Source organism: Pundamilia nyererei, unplaced genomic scaffold (genome assembly GCF_000239375.1).
Source record: "Pundamilia nyererei isolate P.nyererei 1_Seehausen unplaced genomic scaffold, PunNye1.0 scaffold00041, whole genome shotgun sequence".
Lineage (NCBI taxonomy): Eukaryota > Metazoa > Chordata > Actinopteri > Cichliformes > Cichlidae > Pundamilia > Pundamilia nyererei.
The window spans coordinates 3,445,294-3,469,936 of NW_005187442.1; the positions used below are offsets into that span (position 1 = coordinate 3,445,294).

Genomic DNA, 24,643 nt, shown 5'->3' on the forward strand with positions numbered 1-24,643 from the left:
TTATTTCTGCATGAGCCATGGGCAACGCTAAGGTTTCCTTAAGTGTTGGCTGCAAAAAAGTTGTTTCATCCACATTTCTACTAATTTAGCCTGTATGTACCTAAGAATCTACGATTTTTGGGGGGGAGGGGATGAGATTCCAGCTATGTAGTAGCATCTACATGTTTTGTGACACTGCATACAAAAAACTGAATAATCATATAACAATTTTACCAAATACAGCCAAATTAGAAAATAGGCCTCCAATAATATATTTGGAAATGCTGTACAAATGCTTAACATTCTTCTCGATCTATATACAACTAAACTGCAAACTCATGACTGATTGATGCCAGGGAATGCACCAATTTTTTTTAAATATATGTTTAATCCAGTCATTCATTTTCATTTTATTACTTTGCTCAAAGATATTACCCTTCCCTTGAAGCAAGTTGAAATGTAGCAAAAATACAGATCTAAATAATATTTTCAAATCATATATGTGAAGGATATACATATAAAAAAAAACAGACCGAAGATGAAATAGACAAAGGGTATTTGCAATTATTTTTTATCATGCAACCATATTTTCTGTAATGAAATATATAACTATTTGTAAGAAATTCTGTCTACAGTATCTAATATGTTTCAATATGTAGTCAGTTTTGCCATTAGTTTTTGTTTACATTTCCTTGTCATCCAGAGATATGATGCAACAACTGTGCCAACTCTGTGAAGTCCAGTTAATGGGACAGGGGTTTTTGGATGGAATCTGATCTCACCTGAACCTGTAACACTGCTTCAATATAAATCTTTTTCTATCCCTGTGTTCTCTTCCTGCATTTATTTATGGTGTCTTGGAGAAAACAAGCTAATTTTCAGGGATCTCAGACTGCATTGTTAAGTGAATATGATTTTGTCAAATTAAAAAAGAAAAAAAAAGAAAGCATTCTTTTTAAATGATAGTTTAGCCTGCACTTGTTAGCTTATGCTTATTTTGTTAAATGAATGAAAACTGTGTGATACGTTTTTTCCTCTTTTATTTTTGCTTATTGTGGTGTTTCTTGTGATTATTTATTTCAAACTTTTATTGGCCTTATGTATTTTTCATAAATTGATATAAAACAATGGATTGAAATGTTTATGATGTTTATGATAATTCAAAATGGAAAAATAGGGATCATAGCTTTACAGTGGCGTTCAAAGATGCGACTGAAGATGCACTGATAGCATTTTTTTTGTGTCCAAAATCTATATACTCTTCAACACACTGCAAATACACAACACAAGCCTGGCACAGTGTCTTTTACTTTGACCCTCTCAATATGTCTTGCTTTTCTACTAAGCTATCACCTTTTTTGTTTTTGTTTGTTTGTTTGTTTTCCTTTTTTGTCGTTTCCCCCATTTTAGGCCTCCGTAGCTTAGCTGGGGGGCGTAGAGAGTACGGTAGGTCTGGTAGGGAACCGCTTTATTCTATCTTTTTTGTATGTTTTTCATACATTTTGTCTGTCATTAACATTTTCACTTGATAAAAATGAGATATCATAAGTTAAATATGTCATCATGTATAAGTATGTATAATACATTTCATTGTTTTCAAAGTTTGTCATATAACAAAAAATACCCACATGTTGGCCTAGTGTTAGCCACTGGCAATTTTGAACAATATACTTTTAAAATCTTTTCTGCACAACTGCCTCCTAATTTAACTGAGATGTGCATGAAGCCTTTTAACAAAGACCATAATTAATTTTTTGTTCATTTCTTTTAATATTATAGTTCTGTTTAAATTCATTAGTTTTAGCAGTGATTCACCCTCTTGCTTTAACCATTGTATATATTTTTCTTTATGAAAACCGAGGGGAGTAAAATCAGCACACACTGTGTTTAAGGCAGATTCTGACCAGCATAACAGCTTTCTTCTACAAACCACCACAAATCAATGCTTAATATACCTTTGTTAATGTGTAGTAAAGTCACTTGTTTTTAGCAGTTGCTTTAGGATTAGTTTTAAGAGAAAGATAGACACTGTTTTCATTTTAAATGGGGTGGTGTAAATGGTATTTTATAGCATTCTACCGTCTCACATCGTGGTAGAAGATTTGGGTATTTTGGACACTGATATGTTTATTTTTAAATATACCAGAAAGTGGATTTTTTTTCAAGCAGGCTACAAATCATGTTAAACTTGTAATCGGGGGCTCTCAGTAGATAAATTAACTTATGAGTAATCTTAAACTCTCTGTTCGTAGTGAGATGACTAGATATACTGTAGCAAACCTAGAACATGTTAGCCCACTAACAGTCATATCCTATAGTTACTTCTCAGTTTCTGTGAAACAAATCTTTTGATAAACCACAGGCCTGTACTATAAAGCAGGATTTGGACTTATCCAGGTAGCTTCTGAGTTAACCCTGGGTTTCTGCTATTATAAAGTTAGGGGTATATCCCCATGGTAACTAATTCTGCAGACCTTAGATGCTCTGGAGCAGGTTCTGTTTAAGATTACAGATTAAAAGCTATGAAGTCACCACTAACCAATAACCAAGGAACTTTATTCCTTGCTTTTTCCGGTTTGGGTCAAATTATTTTCTTTTTTTAAAACTTTTGTTCTATAAGCATTAATATGCAATCCGATAACAGGGTGCATTTTTGGACTCATGGATTTATTATAACAGAATTAATACTGTATATAGTCTAAGCCTATGCTTGAATTGCATAATGTCAAGCCTTTACTCCTATAGTTGAACCTCATCAGGACTGCAGCTGAAAAAATGCATATTTGCAGACTTTCCTTATTGGGTTCAGATAGATAACCTATATTGATATAGCCAATTAGACTCTCATACTGGTCATTTGTCTGCAATAACTTTGTTACTTTAGATCTATTTGTGTATTTAACCTCTTCATATTTTCCCAATAATAGTGTTATCTTCTTTTGAAAAGTCTGTTGTTCTGCTGCCAGTTTACCTAGCCATGTTTATCACTGGTCATATATACAATTGTAGCTAGACTGATAAACCCTGGGTCAACTTATTGACCTTTTTACTGATGTTAGGGTAAGTGAAGCCAGCTAACATACCCTGGGTATGTTTATCTTGCTTCATAGTACAGCGTCCAGGATAGGCCTACTTACGTTTTAGATGGAGTGCTATTGAATTCCCAACATTAGTCCAGCATGTTGTCTTTGCACACTCAAAATATACTAACCTAATCTCAGGAAACCCTTTTCTAATTCTTATCATGTTGGTCTTTGTTTTTGACAACACCTTTGAGCTTACAGTGTACAAGTAACTTTACTTTGGTTTTAACAGCCGGGGGGGGGGGGGGTTATTACACTGAAAAAAAGTGGTAGTTTAGGCCATTGATTTGTATTGGTTTGTTCTGAAATACTCATACATACAAGGTTAATCCACCTTGCATCCATGGGGGCATCACCACTGTATGTATATATGTATGTGGCAATGAACGACATGTTTGTTTTATTGTAAAAGAAAGGGCTACACAAATTTAAATTTAAACATTTTGTAAACCCAATAGAATCATCTGCAATTGACCTCTACACACCGTCAGGTATAACTAGTTGTCCTACGTCAAATCATCCATTCAGTCATCCATTTACCAATCAATCCACTCCATCTTTTCAAAACACCAGTGTCATATTCAGGTTTAAACACAGGACAGAGTATAGGGCCTGAATAGGAACAAGGAAAAGAAAATTCTCTATTTCTCTTTTTCCTTGTTGCTTTTGCCAGACACCGTTATTTATTTTGGCTCAGTCAAAGTTTAGGGAACAAACTTTAGGGAAAAAAGTTGTATACTACATGCTATATGTATGCTGTTACGTAAAACAGAAAATACTTTTTGCTAGTTTTCCATATAAAGTATGCGCTTGTCTCTAATTTCTTAGGAAATCTTTTTGATTGCAACAAAATTACTCAGATAACAGAAACACCAAAGTTCCATTTTTATCATTATCCTTGTCAAACTGAAGTGAAACTAGACATTAACTCTCTCTATAGCTAGAGTTAAATAAAACACAGCAACACGGAAGATTTCACCTTCATTTTGTTACATCCGCAGCCCCCATGCTCATGTACACAGCTCGTCAGTCATTGCATATCATTAACCCACAACCCTGATCTGAGTAAGAACAGCATCTTACCAGCCTCTTTGCCAGTCTGAGTCCACAACTATGGCAAGAACAGCCTCTGGCACAAATGGCGGGAGTCGGACGGAGCGGAGACACTGTCAGAACTTTTCCCAACGGTTTTTCTGAAATTTAAGTGTTGAACACAAAGAAGCAAAAGGTTTGAGAGGTCTGGCTGAAAAGCACGAGAGTGGAGGTCTGTTATATTTTTTGCACCAAAATTATTGTTATGGAATAGTATTGGGTTGCACTTTACATAAAGTCCATGTAAGTACAAAAGGTTTCTCTTTTATTTTCCCTAATTGTGCCGATATAATCAATTGGGAATCTGCACCACATATGCAAAATATGCTAATTTCAAATGTTTTAATTTAATTGTAATTGTAAAGTAGTGATAAGTGTTTTTTATGTGTGCCCATGTACTTGCACTTCATGTAAAGTGTGACTAAAACTCATGAGATCAAATACAAACAGAAACGCATTTGGTCATAGGGTGATCGTAACCATTTCGTGTGAAATTTTAAAAATGCCAAAAGTGAAACTTCAAAAAGATCCATATGCTGAAATACAACATGCAATGTTTTTTACTACATCAGTCAAAGCCAGTCTTCACATTAAGAATGAGAATAGGAGACTGCTTTACTTTTTAGTCTAAACATGTTCTTTGTCTGGCTGTCTCAGCACATCTCATCTTACTTCCTTACTGTCTAAACATCATTTTGGTAGTGTAAGTAAATAGTCTGGATTGGCTAATTCAGCAGTCTAATTTCAATTTGCTGACCTTACAGAAAGAACTACTTCAATATGAAATAATATGAAAACCATTAACTGAAATAATCCAAAAATATTTGACTGCATCCTGGATTTTTTAATATGGCTTGCTTATTCATATTTATGGTGATGATTTATGCTCTGTGTGTCTTCTAATTATGTGTAATATGAAAAGGTAGAGATTTAGATAATGCATGTTACAGTGAATGTTTTTATGCATTAATAACTTGCCTACTGACTTAAAAGTTAACGCAGACCTGATAAGTACTGACAGATCACGAGATCCTGAGAAATGGTTAGGATATTCAGGCAACACTGATGGGCAAAATTCCTAATAGCCTAGATATTTATTGACTCTTTGAAAGCTTTTCAGCCTAATTTTACTAAAATAAATATAGCTTAATGGCTTTTTGTTTAGCCTCGTCAGATCATCGTTTGCCATTCTTTTTTCATTTTAAAATGTACAAAGATGTTTTTATAAAATATTGGCAGATGGAACAGAACAAAGTCTGTCCTAATATACTCTCACTCTTCTCTGACAATAAAAGCCTTGTTATCAGACACAAGGTTTTGACTCCTCAAAGGAATACTGCCTATGAGCATTGCCCATTAAACTGTGTTTAAGTTGTGCCAGTGTCATTAGAACGTCTGCATTTTGAGACAGAAACACAGTGTCTTAGAGTTGAGCAAATATGAGCATTTAAATGTGTTTTCTTTATAATGTGAAGCGTTAAGTTCATTACAGCAGGACTGTTAATGTAAATTACTCATAAGAAATGATTGCAAAACAAATGCATTTAAATCTATTGGGAAAAACAAAAGCACTGATGTAAACTGAGCATACCTGTGTTTCTCTCTCTTATCACCTGTAAATGATTGAATTAAGGATTGCATAAACTAAGACAATATATCCTGTAAACAATTTTCAATAATTCTTAGTCTGTTATGGCAGGTATATATCTATATATATATGGCAAGATGATTTACTGTTGAGCATTACTGTGTTCTACCCTGCATCTTTTCTGCCTAACCAGTGTTGCTTGTTCCTTACAGGGATTCAGTTTCGTCTCCCTACTTCCTGCAGCGTGGATCGTGCTCAGCCACCTCCAGGTACCAGTCCATCTCCATACTCTTCTTTCCCTCCATACTAACACTTATTTTTGCAGACATGCATTTCAGTCGCAGCCATAAATCCATGGGCAAAGCAAAGGAGTGATGTCATTTTTGCTAAAAAAAAAAAAAAAAAAAGGAAAATCAGGTGAGGACCAGGTATCTGAAACAGGCTGAGAAACACAGCAGTACATCATCAAAAGGGTTGAGCAGTGTGAGACACGGTCAACTGTCAACATCCACAGGAGGTTTAAAATATGAATGAAAAAAAAAAGTGGAGTGTTGGCAAAACAGCTGCTTCACTCTCACAGATGCTAATCTGAAAGTGCTGCTGAGCCTGCATCTGCTAAACTTGCCTGTTTTATAAGACCAGACATGGTTAGAGCTGCCATACCCTCTTAATCACGGCAAGGGCGCCTCCAGAATTTTTTCACAGTGGTGGCTATATGGGGGCCACTAAAAATATTGGGGTAGCACCGGACGCAGCAGTAGGGGTGACAATGGGAAATCGTTAGGGACATAAATTGTATACATAGGAATAAAGCACAAGTTCATGTTGAAACTCTTTGTAAGGTGTCTTTCTCTCTTGTGCTCACATTTATTAAAATCATTACCAACACAGGACAGTCTTGCCGTGGGGGGCGCTGGGAGGGAGGCAGCAAATTTTGGGGGTGGCCAGTTTATTTTTAATGTTAAAGTGACACATTAGAGCCATGAAACTTTAAACTGGCTGCGCTTCATTTGTGATGTTGGTAAGGTACAGCTTGGACAAACATATTTCCCAGCGCAGAATCAATATGGCACAAAAAAGGGCTCCAAATATAATATATATTTTTTAAATGATTAGAACGTGGTAGCCTAAGATGATTTTAAATCAAAACCCTGAACATAACCTGCTTCGACCAGGTTGTGTGTTCAGCTTGAATTTACCACACACTGATTTAGCCAGGTAAAAATAGAGATACTTTCAGGACACAGGGAAATCTGATTATCTCCAACCCATTAATCTCACTTTGTAGTATTGCACTCTGGTCTGCAACCCTGTAAATGTCATGATAGTAGCAGAGGTTTCAGAGGTTAGGGATTGATTCACTTTTCAGACCTACATTTCATGAGTGCTAACAATGAAAAATAACCTCAGTCAGCCTTGAAGTAAATGAATAAATAATCAGTCCCTATCCATGATTTTTAACATTCAAAAAACTGTTGGCATGGACCATGATCGAAAACAAATATTTCCATTATATTGCATTAAATAACCTAACAAACGCATTCCTAATTTTCTATTAAAAGTATAACTAAATGTAATATTTTGTTCAGGCCTGAATTTGTTACTTATTTAAATTGTTAATTATCAATAATCAGGTATGTAGTATTGTACAGGTTATGCTTATGATCACTACTTTGAATCTAGAATTCAAATATGTCGGTCCTTTCTGATTCATTTGCAACTTATTTAATTAATTGCACGTCAAAGCTGTTATAAATTAATTTCCCGACTGACCAATCAATTAATTAGGGGAACAGTTTTTGTAACACTGCACCTCAAGCAATCTGAGGAGCTACGTCATGCACACTGTTAATTCTCCAGTGCAGATGAAGAATTTAGAAAAGGCAATAGAAACTAACTATAGAGATTGTGGTGATGATATGTAGGCTACATTGGTTTGTTTGTGGTTAAATGCAGAGACAAATCTTTGCTGTTGATGTGTCAAAATTCCTGTTCTGAATGGAAAAGCTACCTGGGTCTTCACCGTTTATTTGTAATACTACGAATGTTGTACATTTAAGCAGAGGAGCAACACAATTTTATGCCATGGCACTCAGGTCTATTTAGTCTTGGCTGCACCTACAGCGTGTGGGTTTATTTGCTGAAGTGCCCAGTGCAGCAGTGCTGAGCCAAACAATCAAATTCAAACACAGCCAGGCACAACTGACTAAACAAAAGACATGATACTTCCCTGGACTATATTAGCCAAATTTTTAACAAAAGCTGAGTATTTAGAAGAGAAACCCACTGTCACTGCCTCTAGGTAGGGGATTTATTGTTTTCAAGGACTCCTACTGGTTCTCAGTATTACTGCGTGGGACAGAGGATAAGATTAAGTTGAGAAAAACTAAAACTCTGACTTCCTGTAGTACATAAAAAAAAATGTGACAAGACTTGTGAATGCAGAGCCACACTGATTATTGAGGCTTCTCTGTCAGTGCCAGCCTCAGATTTCCACCCTCCTCTTCCTTAGAGCTCGAGGTTGTTCCTTCCAGCCTGTTGATGAGTCACACCAAATTCATAACTGTTCTGGAAAAGTCACAGCATAATTTTACAGTTTCCTCCATGGTTCCAACCCAAACTGCTGTGTTACAGTGAACAAGTGAATTAAACAAAGAACTTTGGTATATGTTACTGAAGGAGTTGAGATTGTTCTAACTCTGTTGAATAGTATGCTTGTGTAAGAAAAGATAAGACTTCTGTAGAGGTGTTTTATATTCAACGCTGTCACATTTTGTCATAGTACACAATGACTCCCCACTTTAACCAGAGATTAGATCCAGAAACTCTACTGCAGTTACCTAACTTGTCAAATCACCACGCTATTATAAATGTCTTTTGTTGTGGCAGTGTCTGCACAAGGAGGGTTCCTGTTCTTACAGATTAAGAGCAGGAAGAAGTATCTAGACCCAGTATTAAGTTAAAAGGCATTTGTGCTATATAAAATCGACTAACTGCAAAACAAAAAGGATCTGTAGGTTTATGCTTTTGTGTGCTTGTGATTGGAAGGACTTTGCTTAACCTCTTCAGGATCTGTAATTCCTTGATTGATGTGACGAAACTGTTAACAACAACATAAAACACAGATATATTCACTGCAAGGGGATGAGTATGAAGGATGAGCCTGGTGTCAAAGTATATGTATAAAAAGTAGAATTTGCTATATTTTGTTTAAGAAGTCGCATATCCTGCAGGGTGATATGGTCCTTGGGAGTTTACCCAAAATGCACTTTTTGTAGTTTTCACAGTGAAATTATAAGAAAACAGATAAAACATCCAGAATGCCAATGTTTTTTACTGTTACTCCATGTCACAGACATGGAATTGGTGTGTTTCTAGTGTTGAAATGAAAAACTGCATAATAATAATGGTCAAATCTGATTAAAGAAAATATTGCCATGAACAAAAATATTTTGCCTTTAGATGGATGTCAAATTGACTTGATTGCAGTTCATGTAGACACTACATGAACTGTAAATACACTACATTAATTTACAATTAATTTACATTAACTGTAAATTAATGTAGGCATACCATAAAATGCAACCTTAATGTAGTACTTTAAGGTAGCATTTTGTAGTATTCAGGTAAAGATTTTCAGGGCTTCATTAAATATACTAAATTAATTGCTTGTTATCAGCTCATTCTAAGGGGGCCAGGTGGGCAGGACTGTTTGACTGTTAATAGAGTGACTTCACTTGTAAATGTATTCTTATTCTGAATTCAAATTGTCAGTTCAGTTCAGTACATACAGTCCTGTGAAATGAGAGATTTTACAGGGTCTACGAAGTCTTATGAAAAACTACATCCACCCTTACTCTGTCCATAGTAATTAAGAGGGTAAGTAGCAGTCAGGTGCTGCTATTTGAATGCATTTGATTATTGCTCATCAGCAGGTGTGACCAGTTGTAAATTTTGGCAGTTTGCTGGTGTAAAGCATTGTGCTGTGTGTTAAGGCAAAGCCACAATCTGGGAATGATCATCCCAGTAAATTCACCCAAAGGTCAGACTGGGTAGAGCTCAGAAAAACACAATGCTACATCTTGAGTTGGAGATGAAAACCCTGTCTCTCTAAAAAGAACATGGCAGCGTGGATCTGGACAATCCACAGGACTTCTGGGGCAATGTCCTTCGGACAGATGTTTGGTCATAATATGCCACATTTGGCAAAAACAGCATATGAGCACACAAACTTCATACCAACTGTCAATTATGGTGGTGGAGTAGTTATAATTTAGGCTTGTTTTGCCTTGGCACCTTGCAGTCACTAAGTTGACCATAAACTCCTCTGTTGCAATGACCAGGTCAAAATTCAGACCTCAACCTGATAGAAATGCTGAGCATAAAGAGAGCTGAGTATAATCAAATCCACACAAACCTCAATGAATTGAAGCAACGTTGTTAAGAAAAGTGGGCCGAAAGTCCTCCACAACATTGTGAGAGACTGATGAAATCATAGAGAAAATTATTATTTCAAGTAATTGATGTTGAAGATGACTGTAAAAGTTATTGAATCATGGGGTGTACTTCGTTTTTCACAGAACTGCTAGATTCCTGTGAAAACCTTTTTTTCACATGACTGCAGGTGAAAAAAATAAGCACTTATCAGTGGGTTTTACAGGACTATAGCATTATGCTTCACAGGTGAATGCCTCTCACAGATATTCCAACTGAAAAACAACTCTTATAATGATATTACTAAAATAAGGAAATTCATAAAACATACATACAGTACATGTCAGAGACACACGTAAAATTTCATTCATAAAATTTCCAGACTAACAGATGGAAAACATGGAAAGTACAGTACAGTCTACATTGGGGACATCTGGTGTCCAGTAGGTGTTACAGCAATATGTTGTGATTCCCCCTCCCCACACTGAAGTAGGACAATACTCTCAGAAGCCTATTAAGTGGTGACAGTGTAAGTAGAGTCAGCAAATTAAATGTCTTCACTAAACAACGTTAACCTAAGCAAATTATTCAATAATTTTGTCCAGTGCATAACTGTAAATGTGAGGGCAACAAATCTGTTTCCAAATGTCAGTTCATTCAGACAATCATGATGTACATGAATGAACTGCAGCACAGCTGTGTAGTGCTGACTCAACTTACAGGCTAATTTCTTTTTCATTACACTGTTGTGGGTGTACAGTCATTACATCTGCAGCAAACTATATGATTGCTCAGTTATTTGGTTATTCAAAAACAACACAGTGGTCATTCCTACTCTAACAAGAATGTTGGAGACTCAGTGAAGACCACCATTGGGCAAAATTAACAGCTTTGATAACTTTAAATGTACTTTTGCATTTAGAGACTGTAACACAAACAAAAATGCAGATTTATTCTAACAACTTCCTCAATGCATTAGCATTTTTTGTCTTTAGTAGGTCTGTAATAGGGTTGGGAAAATGAACATTATTCAACATATACAGTAGTATTGCTTGCTTTTGTGCTAGGTTATTGATGCAAATATTTTCTGTTACAGACAGGCAGACTCTCTCTTACAAGACTGTATGCTTTCTTTTTAATGTAAATTATTCCAAAATGAATACAGTTAAACTGAAATGAAGTTGCAATACAGCTGAAGAAACAGAAGGAAACACGATGTGAAGAACAAACCAGAGAGCTAATTGTGTTGTGAGTTAGCCGCTGATTCCTAGTCTGTACACAACAGCTGTAACAAATAAAAGAAGGTAGTTATGGTAGCTGACCTCAACTAGCAATGTAGTTAATCAATTTAATTTGAACTCCAAAAGGAGTGACTAAACCATACTTCACTAAAAATGTAGAAAATAACAACTTTCACCAAACGAGAGTAGGTTATAGGATCGTTGCTGCACATCCGCCTTTACTTGACAGGTTTTAGCTTACTAACCAAAAGCAGATGCAGTGGATTTAAATGACAAAATAAATGTCAGACACTTACATGATTTTTGCAGTTTATAATTCCAGCACAACATCCAACATTTTCCCTTTTTCCCCTCGTCTCCATAATTTTCCTTGTTCCTTTCACTGCTATCAAGGCTGCTAGCTTGTTTACTGGCTCTTAGCTATGGCTAGCTTTAGCTTTACCCACTTTGCCTTTGTTAGCCTCTTTAAATTTCCATGTTTACTGGGGTTTTGCTGTTATGAATCTTTTCATGGTGGAGCCCTCCACCAGGAGCTGATAATGAAGAGGTGATGACGAGGTGATTGTTACATTATTTGTTTATGCATTACTTATTTATTCATCCTTTTGATTACATTTAAATGCAATGTTCCATTTTTACATTATACAATCAAACTGATCTCAAGATTCAGTCTTAAGTCAGTTTGTTTCATTGGAAATGTCTACTTTGCAGTATAGAAGAAAGAAAGTATACTTTATTGATCCCCTTGAGGAAATTCCTCTCTGCATTTAACCCATTCACTCAGTGAAGCAGTGGGCAGCCATTGGGCGCCCGGGGAGCAGTGTGTAGGGACAGTACCTTGCTCAGGGGTACCGCAGGGTAGCCGTTCAGCAGATTTGAACCACTGTATGAGTGGCCCATTTTTGCTAAATAGTTGGCCCAGTTGACCTAAACACTGCTCATATGAAAAAATGTGGAAGAGCTGATGTTTCAAACAGTGTCCCTGTTAAGTGACGGCTGTGTGCAGACAGGAATAGGACCCAAGGTGCAGACTCCAGAGACAAACTTAAACCGAAACAGCTTTAATGTTGAACTCAAACATAACATAACTGGAAAAAATCAAAATAAACTAACACCAGCGGACTGACAAAACACACAGCAAAATAAACGGTAGATCACAACACGGACACAGACAAACACAGGGCTTAAATACACAGAGGGGGCAATCAGGGAATGAGTAACAGGAGGGAAACACAGCTGGGGCAAATCAGGCCTAACGAGACAAAGGAAGCAAAACCAGACACATTAACATGAGACATGGACTTTCAAAGTAAAACAGGAAACATAACAGAGACTGAACAAAAGACACAGACTCACATGCAGTCACTACAACAGAGGGAACAGAGACGTGGGACCAGGGCAGACAGGGGAGACAGCAACTAAGGATTACACAGACAGAAAACCAGAACACTAAAACTCTAACCAAACCCCACCCAGAGAACCTTAACTAAGAATAATCCTAAAACCCGTAAAGCAAAGCTAGAATATAATGAAATAACAAAATCAAAGAACCAAAAACACAAAACACTGGGTCAACGACCCAGGGACCCTAACAGTCCCAAGTGATTTACCAAAACGTTACCTGTAGTAGCGCTGTATATATAAATACATACATTTAGGATTGATGTACAAGAAATAAAATGGGATTTGCTTCACATATCTTTGAAAATATCGTGAGGAAAATAAGAATTAAACATTTGACTTGGTCTAGCTGGTAATAATAGATATTATAGATGAGATTAGTGAAGACTGTTGATCTATTTAAGTTCATAGTCTTACTATTAAAGGCTACTGTGTAAACGATCTGTACTTTATATTTATTTAACTTCCTTCTAATGTAGTGTTATGTTCAGTTGTTGGATTAAAAAGAAATCTTCAAAAATAAACAGCCAATGAGCATCTTTAATATTTTATTTAAAAATCTAATTAACGAACTGACTTGAAAATGATACATTGGCGACATAATTGTGCCAGTAAACAAATACAGACAGTAGAGTAGAGACATTCAGACATTTGTATCATTCAGCTTGTTTCTGGTACCAAGCAATCTGTGACATTTTCAGCTTCTTTCAGTAAGTCAAACAAATCCAGGATGCAAAAATAGAAAGCTTTGAGTTGCATGCTGTCTGAGTCACTGTGCTCTTTATATTTTGGTACTCACCTGCTGTGTCTTACAGAACTCCAGTTGGAAGGAAGTCAAATCTGTGACTAGGTTTGGTTGAACAGGTTTCAGTGTGGCTTTTTATTACATATTGCATGTAATTACCTGCAATCAAAAGTTGATTGTGTAATTTTGCTATGTTAGAAACAGTCTGCACCTTTCTATGTCAGTGTAGAGTCAACATCTGAAGCTTGCTATGAAATTCCTGCAGTATGCTACTGAAGACTAGCATATTTTTCTATGTGTGCCTGAGTGGGAGATGTTCAAAGTGCATCAAAAGCGCTGCAGAGGTGAATGAGTGATGCTTCAAATGGGGCACAATGGCTTTTTCTCAATATAGCTTATAATTATTCAAGCTGTGATTTTCTCAGTCTTAATCTAGTCAGTGGTTGATTTAGGGCTTTGTTTGGTGGTAAAAAAAAATACCAGTTTTGAGTGCCCATTAAACTCAAGCTTAATTTATGGAGCAACCTTTGGATTTAGGCTTTAATTAACTAGGGTTTTACAGATAGATGCCATTATAAAATTAAGGAACATGATTACTCTCTGGTATGTATAAAGCAATATATAATTAAAGAAAGATTTCACTAATAGATCCAGTCAGGCTAAAGTAGGTAGCTGTAGGGAGTTTCATAGTACTTCTACTTGAATTGTATTACTAAAACAAAAACCAGAGCATCCAATTAATAAAATGTAAAATGTATATATGCAAACAAATCGATAGTATCTACATTTACCATGGAGATCATACTTGAAAGAGGATATTATATATATTTAACTAAATTGAACTACGCTTTTTCTGCCAAGACTATTTTCCTACAAATTGAATGGCATCAAAATTTCTATGCTGAACAACTAAATCTTAGGTGTTTTAATATGCCTTTGCAAAGCAAGTGAAATTGGTATGTTTCCAATTCTGCAGTGAGGTCCATCTGGATGGATTACCATCAAATTCTCATTTGCACTTGAAAGACCAAAAATCTTCCCATAATCCTTCATTGCACTTTCCAATAAACACAGACATATTACAAAGCTGCTGATGCTTTCTACCTTAATGACATTTCCCTCCCTTTAAGTGCCCTAATGCCTAATCTCTCATCAAGCTATGAAGCTTCTCTATCACACACTCGTCAGCTTTGGCCACATTTATCATTCTCATGTTATTTTTTGTTTTTATCCTCTACCCTTGTCTTGCCTTGTCCTCGTCCTCTCATCTTGCTTGTGCTATCCAGCGGTATCATATCCTCCCAGTTACAAGAAGACTCCACCTCCTGTGCCCCCGCGCACCACCACCAAGCCTCTTATCTCTGTAACAGCCCAGAGCAGTACAGAGTCCACCCAAGATGCCTACCATGAGGGCAGGCATCCACGGGGTGGTCTGTGGACCACAGACAGTCTCGGCCGTCCCATCTACAGCTCCATGGACAGCCTGGACAGCACCAAGGCGGTTACCATGGCCATGGAGTCAGCAGCAAGCAAGAGGCATGCATCGTTAGGCAGCCACACCTCGGTCCAGACATGCGACAAAGCAGTGCTGGTGTCCAAGGCTGAGGAGTACCTCAAAACCCCACGTTCCTCTATTGGGATACAGGTAACAACATAACCGCGGGCCACTCACTGCCTCTTTCGCCTCTATTGCTAAACCCCACCTCCCTCCACTCCCCTGATTACACCAAGTGCCAGGAAGGTCCCATTTGTCTTCTTTTGTTCTATCCTGGCTGAAAAGCTACTTCTCATTTTGATAAACAGATCGCCAATGTGAATCAGACATTCAGTATAATCTCCACTCTTTGCTCTTAATCGTATAAACTTGGGTCATGATTCAGAGAATGAAAATTACGATGGCATTTTGGCTTCTATGATTTTTGTCAAAATGTATAAATAACTGATCTTTTTTAATACATCTCTGGGCACAGAGACATTAAAATGCTGAACTGACAAACTACAAGTGTCCACACTAGTTCAATGTGTCATTTTTCTTTCATTGTGACTAATACCCAAATGTGCATGGCTATGGAGTCTTGTTGACCTTTACATATGTCAAGACTACCGAGGGCTTATTAAAAGAACCCAGCAGCAAGGATAAATTGGTGATTTATGTTTTTCACCTCTTGAACACACCTTCACTACCGGCTGAGGTAGCTCCCATCATGTTACTGCTTAAACAAGGAGGTCTGCTGTGAGATAAAGAAGGTCTCTGTTTTATGTACTGTCTGGCTTAGCTAGCCCTGAAGGCAAGTGTCCACATTCCACTCCATTGCAAGAATTCCTTTGCAGACTGTATTTATTTTGGACCTGTGGGCATTTCCACATATTTTCTATGAAAATGTGTCTACCAGGACTCTAATGTAAACTAGATGATTTTCTATTGCATAGTTTGTTGCTCAAGAAGTGCCAAACTCCTGGATAAAATTCAACTTTTTCTGGGACCTGTGCGAATTTCTAGGGGTAACCAATTTTATCACATAGATCATGTACTGTAATTACAAACAGGTCATATGGTGCTTTTTGTAGCAAAAATTAGGCACATTTGAGCTCTAAGTTCTACTTATGGCACTTTTATGGCATTTATGACTCAGTTACAGTTCTGGCAAATGTTGTGTGGGTCAAATATGGCAAAAAAGTCATGGCGTGGCAGGTGTTTTGTAGGCCAGAGATATACCAAATCCCACAGCACACCTGACATTCAGATTGTGTAAAATGACTCTTAAGTCAGGCTTACACTGAATCAATGCCATCAAGCTCAGTGTGGTAAATAGAAAACTGCAGATCTGAATCAGCCAATCTATCAATGATGATGTAAATTGATAATGTAAAGCTACTCTTACACGTAAGTTGGGTTTTTTTTATACTTGGCAGTATGTAACAAACATCTCAATGCCAAACTTCTTTTAGGTGCTAAAAATGTGCATCTGTACTTTGGCGTGTCTGTAAATTTCAGTGTTCTCTTGTTGCATTTATCAGGTGGAAACTGTGACAGACTCTGAGACTGACACTAAAGGCCTTCCTCAGTTCCATTCTATAGGGATCCAGGTGGAGGATAAAAAACGGTATGTAGCAGAGATGAAGGAAAGTGTCACAGTGCATTTTTTTAAATCTCAGTTAGAGTCTTTACATTTCATTGTGTTCCTGGTAGGCATGGAAGGTTCAAGCGCTCCAACAGTGTGACCACTGCAGTGCAAGCAGACATGGAGTTGGAGGGATTTCCCTCCATGGAGGATAAAGGTTTGCAGTTCGGTGGTGCCTTCGGCCGCCACTCTGAGCCCAGCACGCCAACACAGTATGGAGCGATCCGTACGGTGCGCACACAGGGCCTTTTCAGTTACAGGGAGGACTACCGGCCTTCCAGTGGGCCACCCAGCCCGCAGCCTGAACCCTGGCTGGTTGAACCCAGCCTGGAGAGCACCGACACAGGCCGAGTAACCCCCCTCCGCAGGGACGGCAGCTGGTTTATGCAGCTCCTTCACAACGAGACCAAGCGGTTGGAGGCATGGTGCAAAGGGATGGAGGCAGAGGCAGAGGAGCATGACCTGTCAGAGGAGAGTGAGTGTACTGATGGAAAGGACACTTTTGTCAAATCCAGTGCTTTTGTTGTGGGATTTCAATGCTTTCATGACATTTACTCTTTGAATGTTCTTTTTGCAGACTTTATAGCAGTATAGCCAAGCCGAACATTCTCAGTAATAGCTGTCATTGAAAATGAGAATACTGAATCGTGACAGGCATTTTGTGAGCAGATTGGATTCTTGTGAATGACCGAAAGATATTGCTCACCATGTTGGCTTTTGCCAAGCTGTCTGTAATAAAGCACTCTCTCTTTCTCCCTCTCTCTGTGCTTGTGTACGTGTCCAGTCCTAGGAAAAATCCGAAGTGCAGTTGGGAGTGCTCAGTTATTAATGTCTCAAAAGTTTCAGCAGTTTTACTGGCTATGCCAGCAGAATCTGGTGAGTACTGCATGTCTTTCAGACAAAATCCCTGTTTCAACATGCTGTACAAAAACACGCAAAAGGTCAGGGGTAAACTTGTTGATTGGCTCCTTTTTCTCAGCGCTTTGAGAAGGCGCTTGGCCTGACGCTGCACTTGTGTGCTTTCCAGAAATAGACCACAGAGATCGATAGCGAAGCAGTCTCTCTGCAGCTATTGACCCCGCAGTAAACGAAAGGGGAATTCCAATAGGAAGCAGCACCTGTGTTGAGGCTATCCATTAATGCACAGAGACAGCAGTCTGAATGGGAACTCAGAGTTTTAGTAATGGACTGCCACGCTGTCTCACTGTTTAGCCATCATGTCACGTCTGCTGGAAACTCATACCTTTTCTAATGCAGACTTTACAGAGTCAGCATATATCAAAAGATTGCAGAATCGTAAATGGGGATGTTTCTGCAGATACACAAAGAGGCAGCCTGAAACTTAATCACCTCTTTATAAAACGTAGATAATTAAAACAAAAATGTAAATGAAATGCAAAACCTTGTGGAGGTGGCTGAAATCACCTCTCTCACTGCCTTCTGCTGGGTTTTTTTGTGTCTCTTAACTCACTGTGTTGCTCTTCTTTAGATGATTTTGGGCCACTCTCTCTCTCCCTCTCTCCCCTCAGATAATAGGATGATGAATTAAGTCTAACATTGGTAGTGACAAGCTTTAGATTGCCCTGAGCTTTCAGACGTGTCTGAATGGGAGAATGGATCTGTTTCACCTGCTGGATGGAGGAAGAACTGCATTTTGTATCTATAAAAAGCTCTGAATTTGCTTTTGAAGTTTGGCTTGACAGACCTTTTCTTGATGTCAGCGCACACTCATTCTCTGTGTGGTGTCTGAAGTAATGAGGCTCTATCTGCTTAATTTTGTGAGCTGTGATTTGCAAGCAACATTCAGATGTGCATATATGTAGAAATACAGCAGCAGTGTGTACCAGGTTTCTCTTTAACATGAAATGTAATCTTCTTAGATAATAATTACATTACGGTACTGTCCGAACACAGAAACTAAATCTTTCTGGAAAAACACTCAGGCAGGCAAAATCGATGCTGTTACAAAAAGAAAAACACAACAATTTTGTAACAGTGTATCTCTTTGCTTCCGTGTCTTCAGCATTCTGCACATATGCGACTTGTTTATCACAGTAATCGCTTAAGCAAATAATGGAGAAAAAACAATTCTCAAAAACTGCCAGCTGAGGTCATGAGCCAATGTTGGTGCTATACTGCCACACAGTGGTCAAAGTGGTGAGGTTCAAGTGTAGCTTTGAGTAACGGCAAGTCCCAGAAACAAGGTGGACTTTTGAACATTGGATTTGATGCACATCTTTATAAGCCCCTCCATCTCTTTAGGACCCCAGTGCCATGCCCAGACCCACATCTCAGGACCTGGCTGGATTCTGGGACCTTTTGCAACTTTCCATCGATGACGTCACTGCCAAGTTTGATGAGCTGCAGCAGATCAAGAGCAACCAGTGGCAGCTGGTGGAGAGCCCAGAGAAGAAGGTTAAACCATTTGCTCTTTTCCTATGCTTCCACACACTTATAATAACAAGTCATAATGGGCTCCAGATGAACTCACTCAGCTTTAGAGGAAACTACACCAACAGCATTTCTGTTCCATTTTTAGACCCTGGACCAGCAGGAGGTTACAAAGCATAACAAAGGAGGCGGCACAAGTTAGATTAGAAAGCTAGTGGCATCCTCTAAAAGTGACTTCCATTTTCATATTATCACTGAGTATCTGGTTCAGGGTGTTAAAGTAAAATCGAATGGCTCTTAAGCTTTTAGTAATTTCATCCAAGTTGCTTGTGAAAAATTTATCAGCTCCTAATGTTAATGGGGAAAAACACTTGGTGTGAGTTTCCTTAATGTCAGACTAAATCACAGGCAGTTTTCACACAGCATTTAAACACACAAATTACTTTGACTTTTTATCACAACATCTGCACCGGATAGTTACTGGCTTTTTCAGGAACACGATAGATCAAAGCCACTTTTATTTTGAAAGCTCTAACACCGTCGGACAAGCATAAAGCAAAAGTTTACCTCCGACAGGCGCACAAAGCACAGGAGCAAATATGCAAAACAAAATCCAAGGCGTGAATAATGATTGTGGTGACATAAAAGACATTTTAGTCATTAAACCATCCAGTTAAAGCACTTTCACCACACCATAAGTGAAAGCGCACTTACACGAGTGGCGCTCATAGACGAAAGAGCCGCATTTGGAAGCACATTTAAATGGTAATGTGTTTTTAGAGATCGACAGCATCCTTCAGGGCACTTGGATAATTATCTTCATGCTTGCGAGGAGTTGTTTACCTCCAGCAGTTAATAGACACGTTGCAATCTCTATGACGCCGAACCCTAGCGGTGACACAGATGCTCTGCCTTTTCACCTTCGAGGCAGGCTCCATTTAAACCAACACCGGCTTCCCAAACAGCCGCAAAAAGTTCACCCTGCAATCAGACTGTGTATCAGTGCGATTAAATGTTCAAAGGTGAAGATTTTCGATGACACAATCAGTATGAGTTTCCAGATTTTGTGTATTTGTGCAGCTTATGGACCGCAAGAGGCAGATTTTTGCATTTTTAAGCATCCAGCAGCAGTGAGTAATTAATGAGTAATTCTGCTGATGAATTTTCATTTTGTAGCCAATGCTGTTGGTGTAAACGACTTCTCTTCTCGAGTTAGACAACACGCTGTGATACCGGACTCTTTCCAATTTAAATTTGCTCAGATATCAAGAGTCTATATATTAAAGCCAAATTTAGCCCGAAATCAAGTCTTCATAGTGAATAAAGGTGCTTTAAGCATTTAATTAATTGGCCCCATATTAATCAACATTTATCATCTCTGCCCAACTTCATTCTACATTTGTCCACTGTGGCAGTCTTTTATCTGCTAGTTAATATTAACTTTTCCTCATAACTCTCAATTACAAGTTCTTGCTCTGAGCTCAATAAGAAACCCCTTTGTGTTTTTCCATAATGCAATCACGTACAACAAGCAAACTAAATAAAAAGTATACATTTTCATGTTTTGGGTTGTTTTTTTATTTATAATCTGATTTTTTTTCTGTTTTCTTTGCACAGTTTACTTCCACGTCCCAGCAGAAAATACCATAATAAATATCAGTTACTGGGCTGTTATCTTGTTTAGTACATATTAAGAAGCCTACTGTGAACCAACTTCCAGTTGTTATGTCATTCTGTGTCTTAAGGAGCGGAAGTGGCCACCCCCTCTGCCAAAAAGGTCAGCCAAGGGGCGTGGCGGTGTGATGCGGGAACGCTCTCTGGACCTTCAGGACCGCCAGCGACAGGAAGCCCGCAGACGCCTCATGGCTGCCAAAAGAGCAGCTTCTTTCAGACAGAACTCGGCCACAGAGAGGGCAGACAGCATCGAGATCTACATCCCTGAAGCCCAGACGCGGCTTTGAGGTCCACGGATTCATCCTCAGCTCCCCTCGTGCACCTCCACTCGACACCAGCACGTGGCGCCACATTCAGCCCCCTTGTGCTGTCAACTATTGTCGCTGCTCATTCATGTTTCCATCTGTTGTAATACCCTGGGTTGTCTCTACTGAATCTACACTAAGCAAATATTTCACCTGTAGAAACCAAAAGTGTCTCCAGAACAGTAAAAACTGGACAACAGATCATTTCCCTCTTGTTTTTTTGGTCATTTGTTTGGCTAATGATGATCTTGGGCCAGCTGAATTGGTGATGATAGTATGGTGTTTATGCACGGATATGGATATTTAAAATAAGAACAACAACAGCAAAAAAAAAATTTAAATCAGTTACATTTCTGCCACTTGGAGCGGCTAAAACAGAAATTTGCTTAGTGTAGTTTTAAGACCACAGGGGATTTTTTTTTCCGCCCCCACGAGTTCTGCACCATGACGATTAGTTTATAAAGCCTAAAACAAACATTCATCCTTACTACACCACATCACTGCTTTTTTTTATTTTCCACACCAGCATTTTCTTATACCTCTTTTCCACTTATACAGTGCCAGTGCCAGTTCTGCCTCGGTGCCTTTTGAGAACCAGCCCACATTTTGACAGGTCTGAAAAAACGGCCACTACATCATAGAAGTCACAGCAACAGAAAAGCCTTTGTGGACAGATACGCATATGCATATGCCAATTATTGGTGGATTTAATGCAGTAGCCCCCTCCCATAGCCACCGATGGTTCCAGCTTTGGGACAGGCAATTTTACGGCACCTCTGCTTCTTTGGAAATGGACGGAACCAGCTGAAGATTAGGCACCTGGACTGGGCGGGTGGAAAAGGGGTACTAGACTTTTCCATCGTTCCCATTCTTGCACTGTGTTGAGGGTGATGTTATACAGCACTTGCCACATTTAAAAGAAAACACAAAAGTGCAACTTTTTTCTCACCAGCAACAGTGGTCTTGGGCTAAAGCAACCTGTGCAGGGGTGGTTTCCCATAATGATGTCACTTAGCGCGATTGACGAGCCTCTGAAAATCTGTAACTGCTGAAAGAAATGCAGGGGAAGTCATTTCTTCAACGCTTCCCATTAAATTTGAAGTCGGAATAGATGGAGAGTAACAAAAGTTTTGATAGGGTGTTTGGGACCCTTCATATCGATCCAACAATACTTTTCCATGTTTAATCAGGCATGCTGCAGCTGCTGCCCAGTGTTGCTGACTGAGATCTAAAAATATGACTAAAACTCCATCATTTCCACATCCATTCATGTTCATCAAGACTAGACAATTCTACGACATGTAGGTTATTTGCTGCTGGATGCATTTCCATTGCAGAAAAAATATGAATTATTAACAAAACAGAGTTTTACATGGCCCGAAAGAGGTGACTGTATCAAAAAAAAAAAAAAAAATGCATTTTGCACCTTATAATATACATGTTTGTATTTCCAAGGGAAATGTAGTTTATGAAGCTCATGCGATATTGTTGCAGTTGAATTGCAAGGACAGATATGGAAAATTTACTACAGAATTTCATACAGTATTACTCTATAGGTCATAGAAATTGCACCTTTTTGTCATATTGTTTCTTTTTTTTCTTCTTAATGGCATTACTGCCATCGCGTAAGGAAATATTGTAATTCTAACACTTTTACTTCTACTTGCAGTATCTATCATATGACCAACGTCACAATCTACAGTAAACATTTAGTATTTCTAGTTAAACCTGTTGTTGGTTGATTTGACAATGTATCTGTCCTAATGACTAAAAGGTGTTCTTTAGCTAACAAACCATTTCTCATAACTCACTGCATCTGACCTTTTTACCAAGTGGCGCATAATGAAAGCCCTTCTGTTCTTATTTTGATCTGCTCACATAGTCTAGGAAAGACAGGTGCAAATGACACTTTAACAATATTCAGTTACTATAGTAAATGGTGCTGCTTTTTACTCTAAAACTGTTGTCCTTTACCCAGTCCTATGTGCACGCACACACACACACACTCAAGGACTTTTTAAACAGAGATTTATTAATATGGTGCCCACCGTCTCTCCGATGACTTGTGGTAGATTGTGACTTTAGAAACGATCATCTTTGCAATGCTCTTGCCCTCAGTGATGTAAATGTGGAGAAGGTACGATGGCTTAACTTCCTTTCGAAACTGCAAAGAGGTCAGGGATATCTGTTTATCGCATGGGAGAGATTACAGGCTTTGACATTCCACCAACCTCAAGCTAAAATCTAATACCGTATGCCCGCCTTGAGCCAAGGGCATACTGCTATAGCTGAAAGTACATAATAATACGCGTCCATATTTTATACTCCCTGACACCTGCGATGCAAGCCCATTCATCCTCATTTGCCAATCTGAACCCCAACTAATGAATACGAATGTTGTTATGGCCACAGGAATGGCACTCAGTAGGGGAGAGCAGTCTGTGTACCATCAGTACTTCTGGGAGGCAGTGAAACATGCTTGTTGTGAGGGATCGTGGGTGTACATCAGTGCTAGAAGACCCCACCTTACCAGATGGCCTTAACCAAAACAGTCGTGAATGTACAGCCTCCGATGATGCAAAAAATAAATAAATAAATATAAAAATAAGATGAAATTCCAACTAAATTGGACAGGGCTGAAGTCACTCTCAAACCTTTTACTTTTTTATTGTATATTTGCTCATCTCAAATCGTTTTTTTTTTTCTACTTAATGTGACTGATTTAAAGACGAAACAGGGTGTGATAAAATAACAGGAGACACAGAGAGAATTACATCCTCCTACGCTTTTATCAAATTTGCGATATCACAAATGTAGTTCACAGTTATTCCAGAAGTGTGAAGTATTGCTGAAAGAAAAGCGCACACTTATCTGTGAAAACTGAAATCGTAGTAGAGCCACTTCACACATGAATGAATATTATAAATTAAGTAAAATAGGATTTAATGAAAGCAGGATGTTTAAAGTAGGCAGATTTATATAGAAAGTAACTGTTTCACATTTAAACTGAGTAATAAAGGTAATCTGCCATCCAGCTCCTTGTTATCCACATTTGAGTTCAGTGATTTAGTTGATCTAAATGCATATATGTCCCTGCAGGCTGTGTGTCCCACTGTAGAACAAAGAAGACGGTACAGTAATTTCATCCAAAAGACGACAAGGACTTGGCTTTAATTTCCGAGGAATCAATACAATTTACAGCCAATAATAACACACAGCTTTTAGTGTATTGCAAGAGGGAGGATCCAGTACGTCCTGACTGGTCAGATTTATTTTCCCCTTTTCAAAGAGGAAATCGTTTTTTCATTCATATCCATTTATTTGGGGCTTTTCTTTTTTAATTCATACCGTTCTGTAGTGTTTTTGTTTTGGGTTTTTTGGGGTTTTTAGAGCAGTTGGTTGGTGGAAAGGTGTGGTCTGTCTTTAATTTATTGATGCTATACAGGCTGCTGTTTTCATCCAGCCCATATTATCACACAGAAACCTTTTCTTTAGCCTCCTTGCTTGGGTTGCATTTGAACATTTTGTCCATTTTTCACATAATATTACAATTTACTACTTTATAATCATTCATACAATTTACCATCT

General features: G+C 38.3%; 1 protein-coding gene across 2 annotated transcripts in view; it reads left to right on the forward strand.

Moving 5' to 3' along the window:
• The window catches only part of dlgap2b (discs, large (Drosophila) homolog-associated protein 2b), a 43,979-nt gene extending 19,584 nt beyond the window's left edge, over positions 1-24,395 (forward strand). The window contains exons 5-12 of one of the 2 annotated variants that reach the window (XM_013910349.1): positions 1,390-1,434; positions 5,955-6,011; positions 14,850-15,208; positions 16,582-16,667; positions 16,754-17,160; positions 17,470-17,561; positions 18,948-19,100; positions 20,822-24,395. In XM_013910349.1, the coding sequence (XP_013765803.1) occupies positions 1,390-1,434; positions 5,955-6,011; positions 14,850-15,208; positions 16,582-16,667; positions 16,754-17,160; positions 17,470-17,561; positions 18,948-19,100; positions 20,822-21,037 (1,415 nt within the window). In that variant the 3' untranslated portion in view covers positions 21,038-24,395. The remainder of the gene's footprint in view (positions 1-1,389; positions 1,435-5,954; positions 6,012-14,849; positions 15,209-16,581; positions 16,668-16,753; positions 17,161-17,469; positions 17,562-18,947; positions 19,101-20,821) is intronic. The other variant, XM_005731159.1, reaches the window with a different exon arrangement.
• Positions 24,396-24,643: the final 248 nt, after the last annotated feature.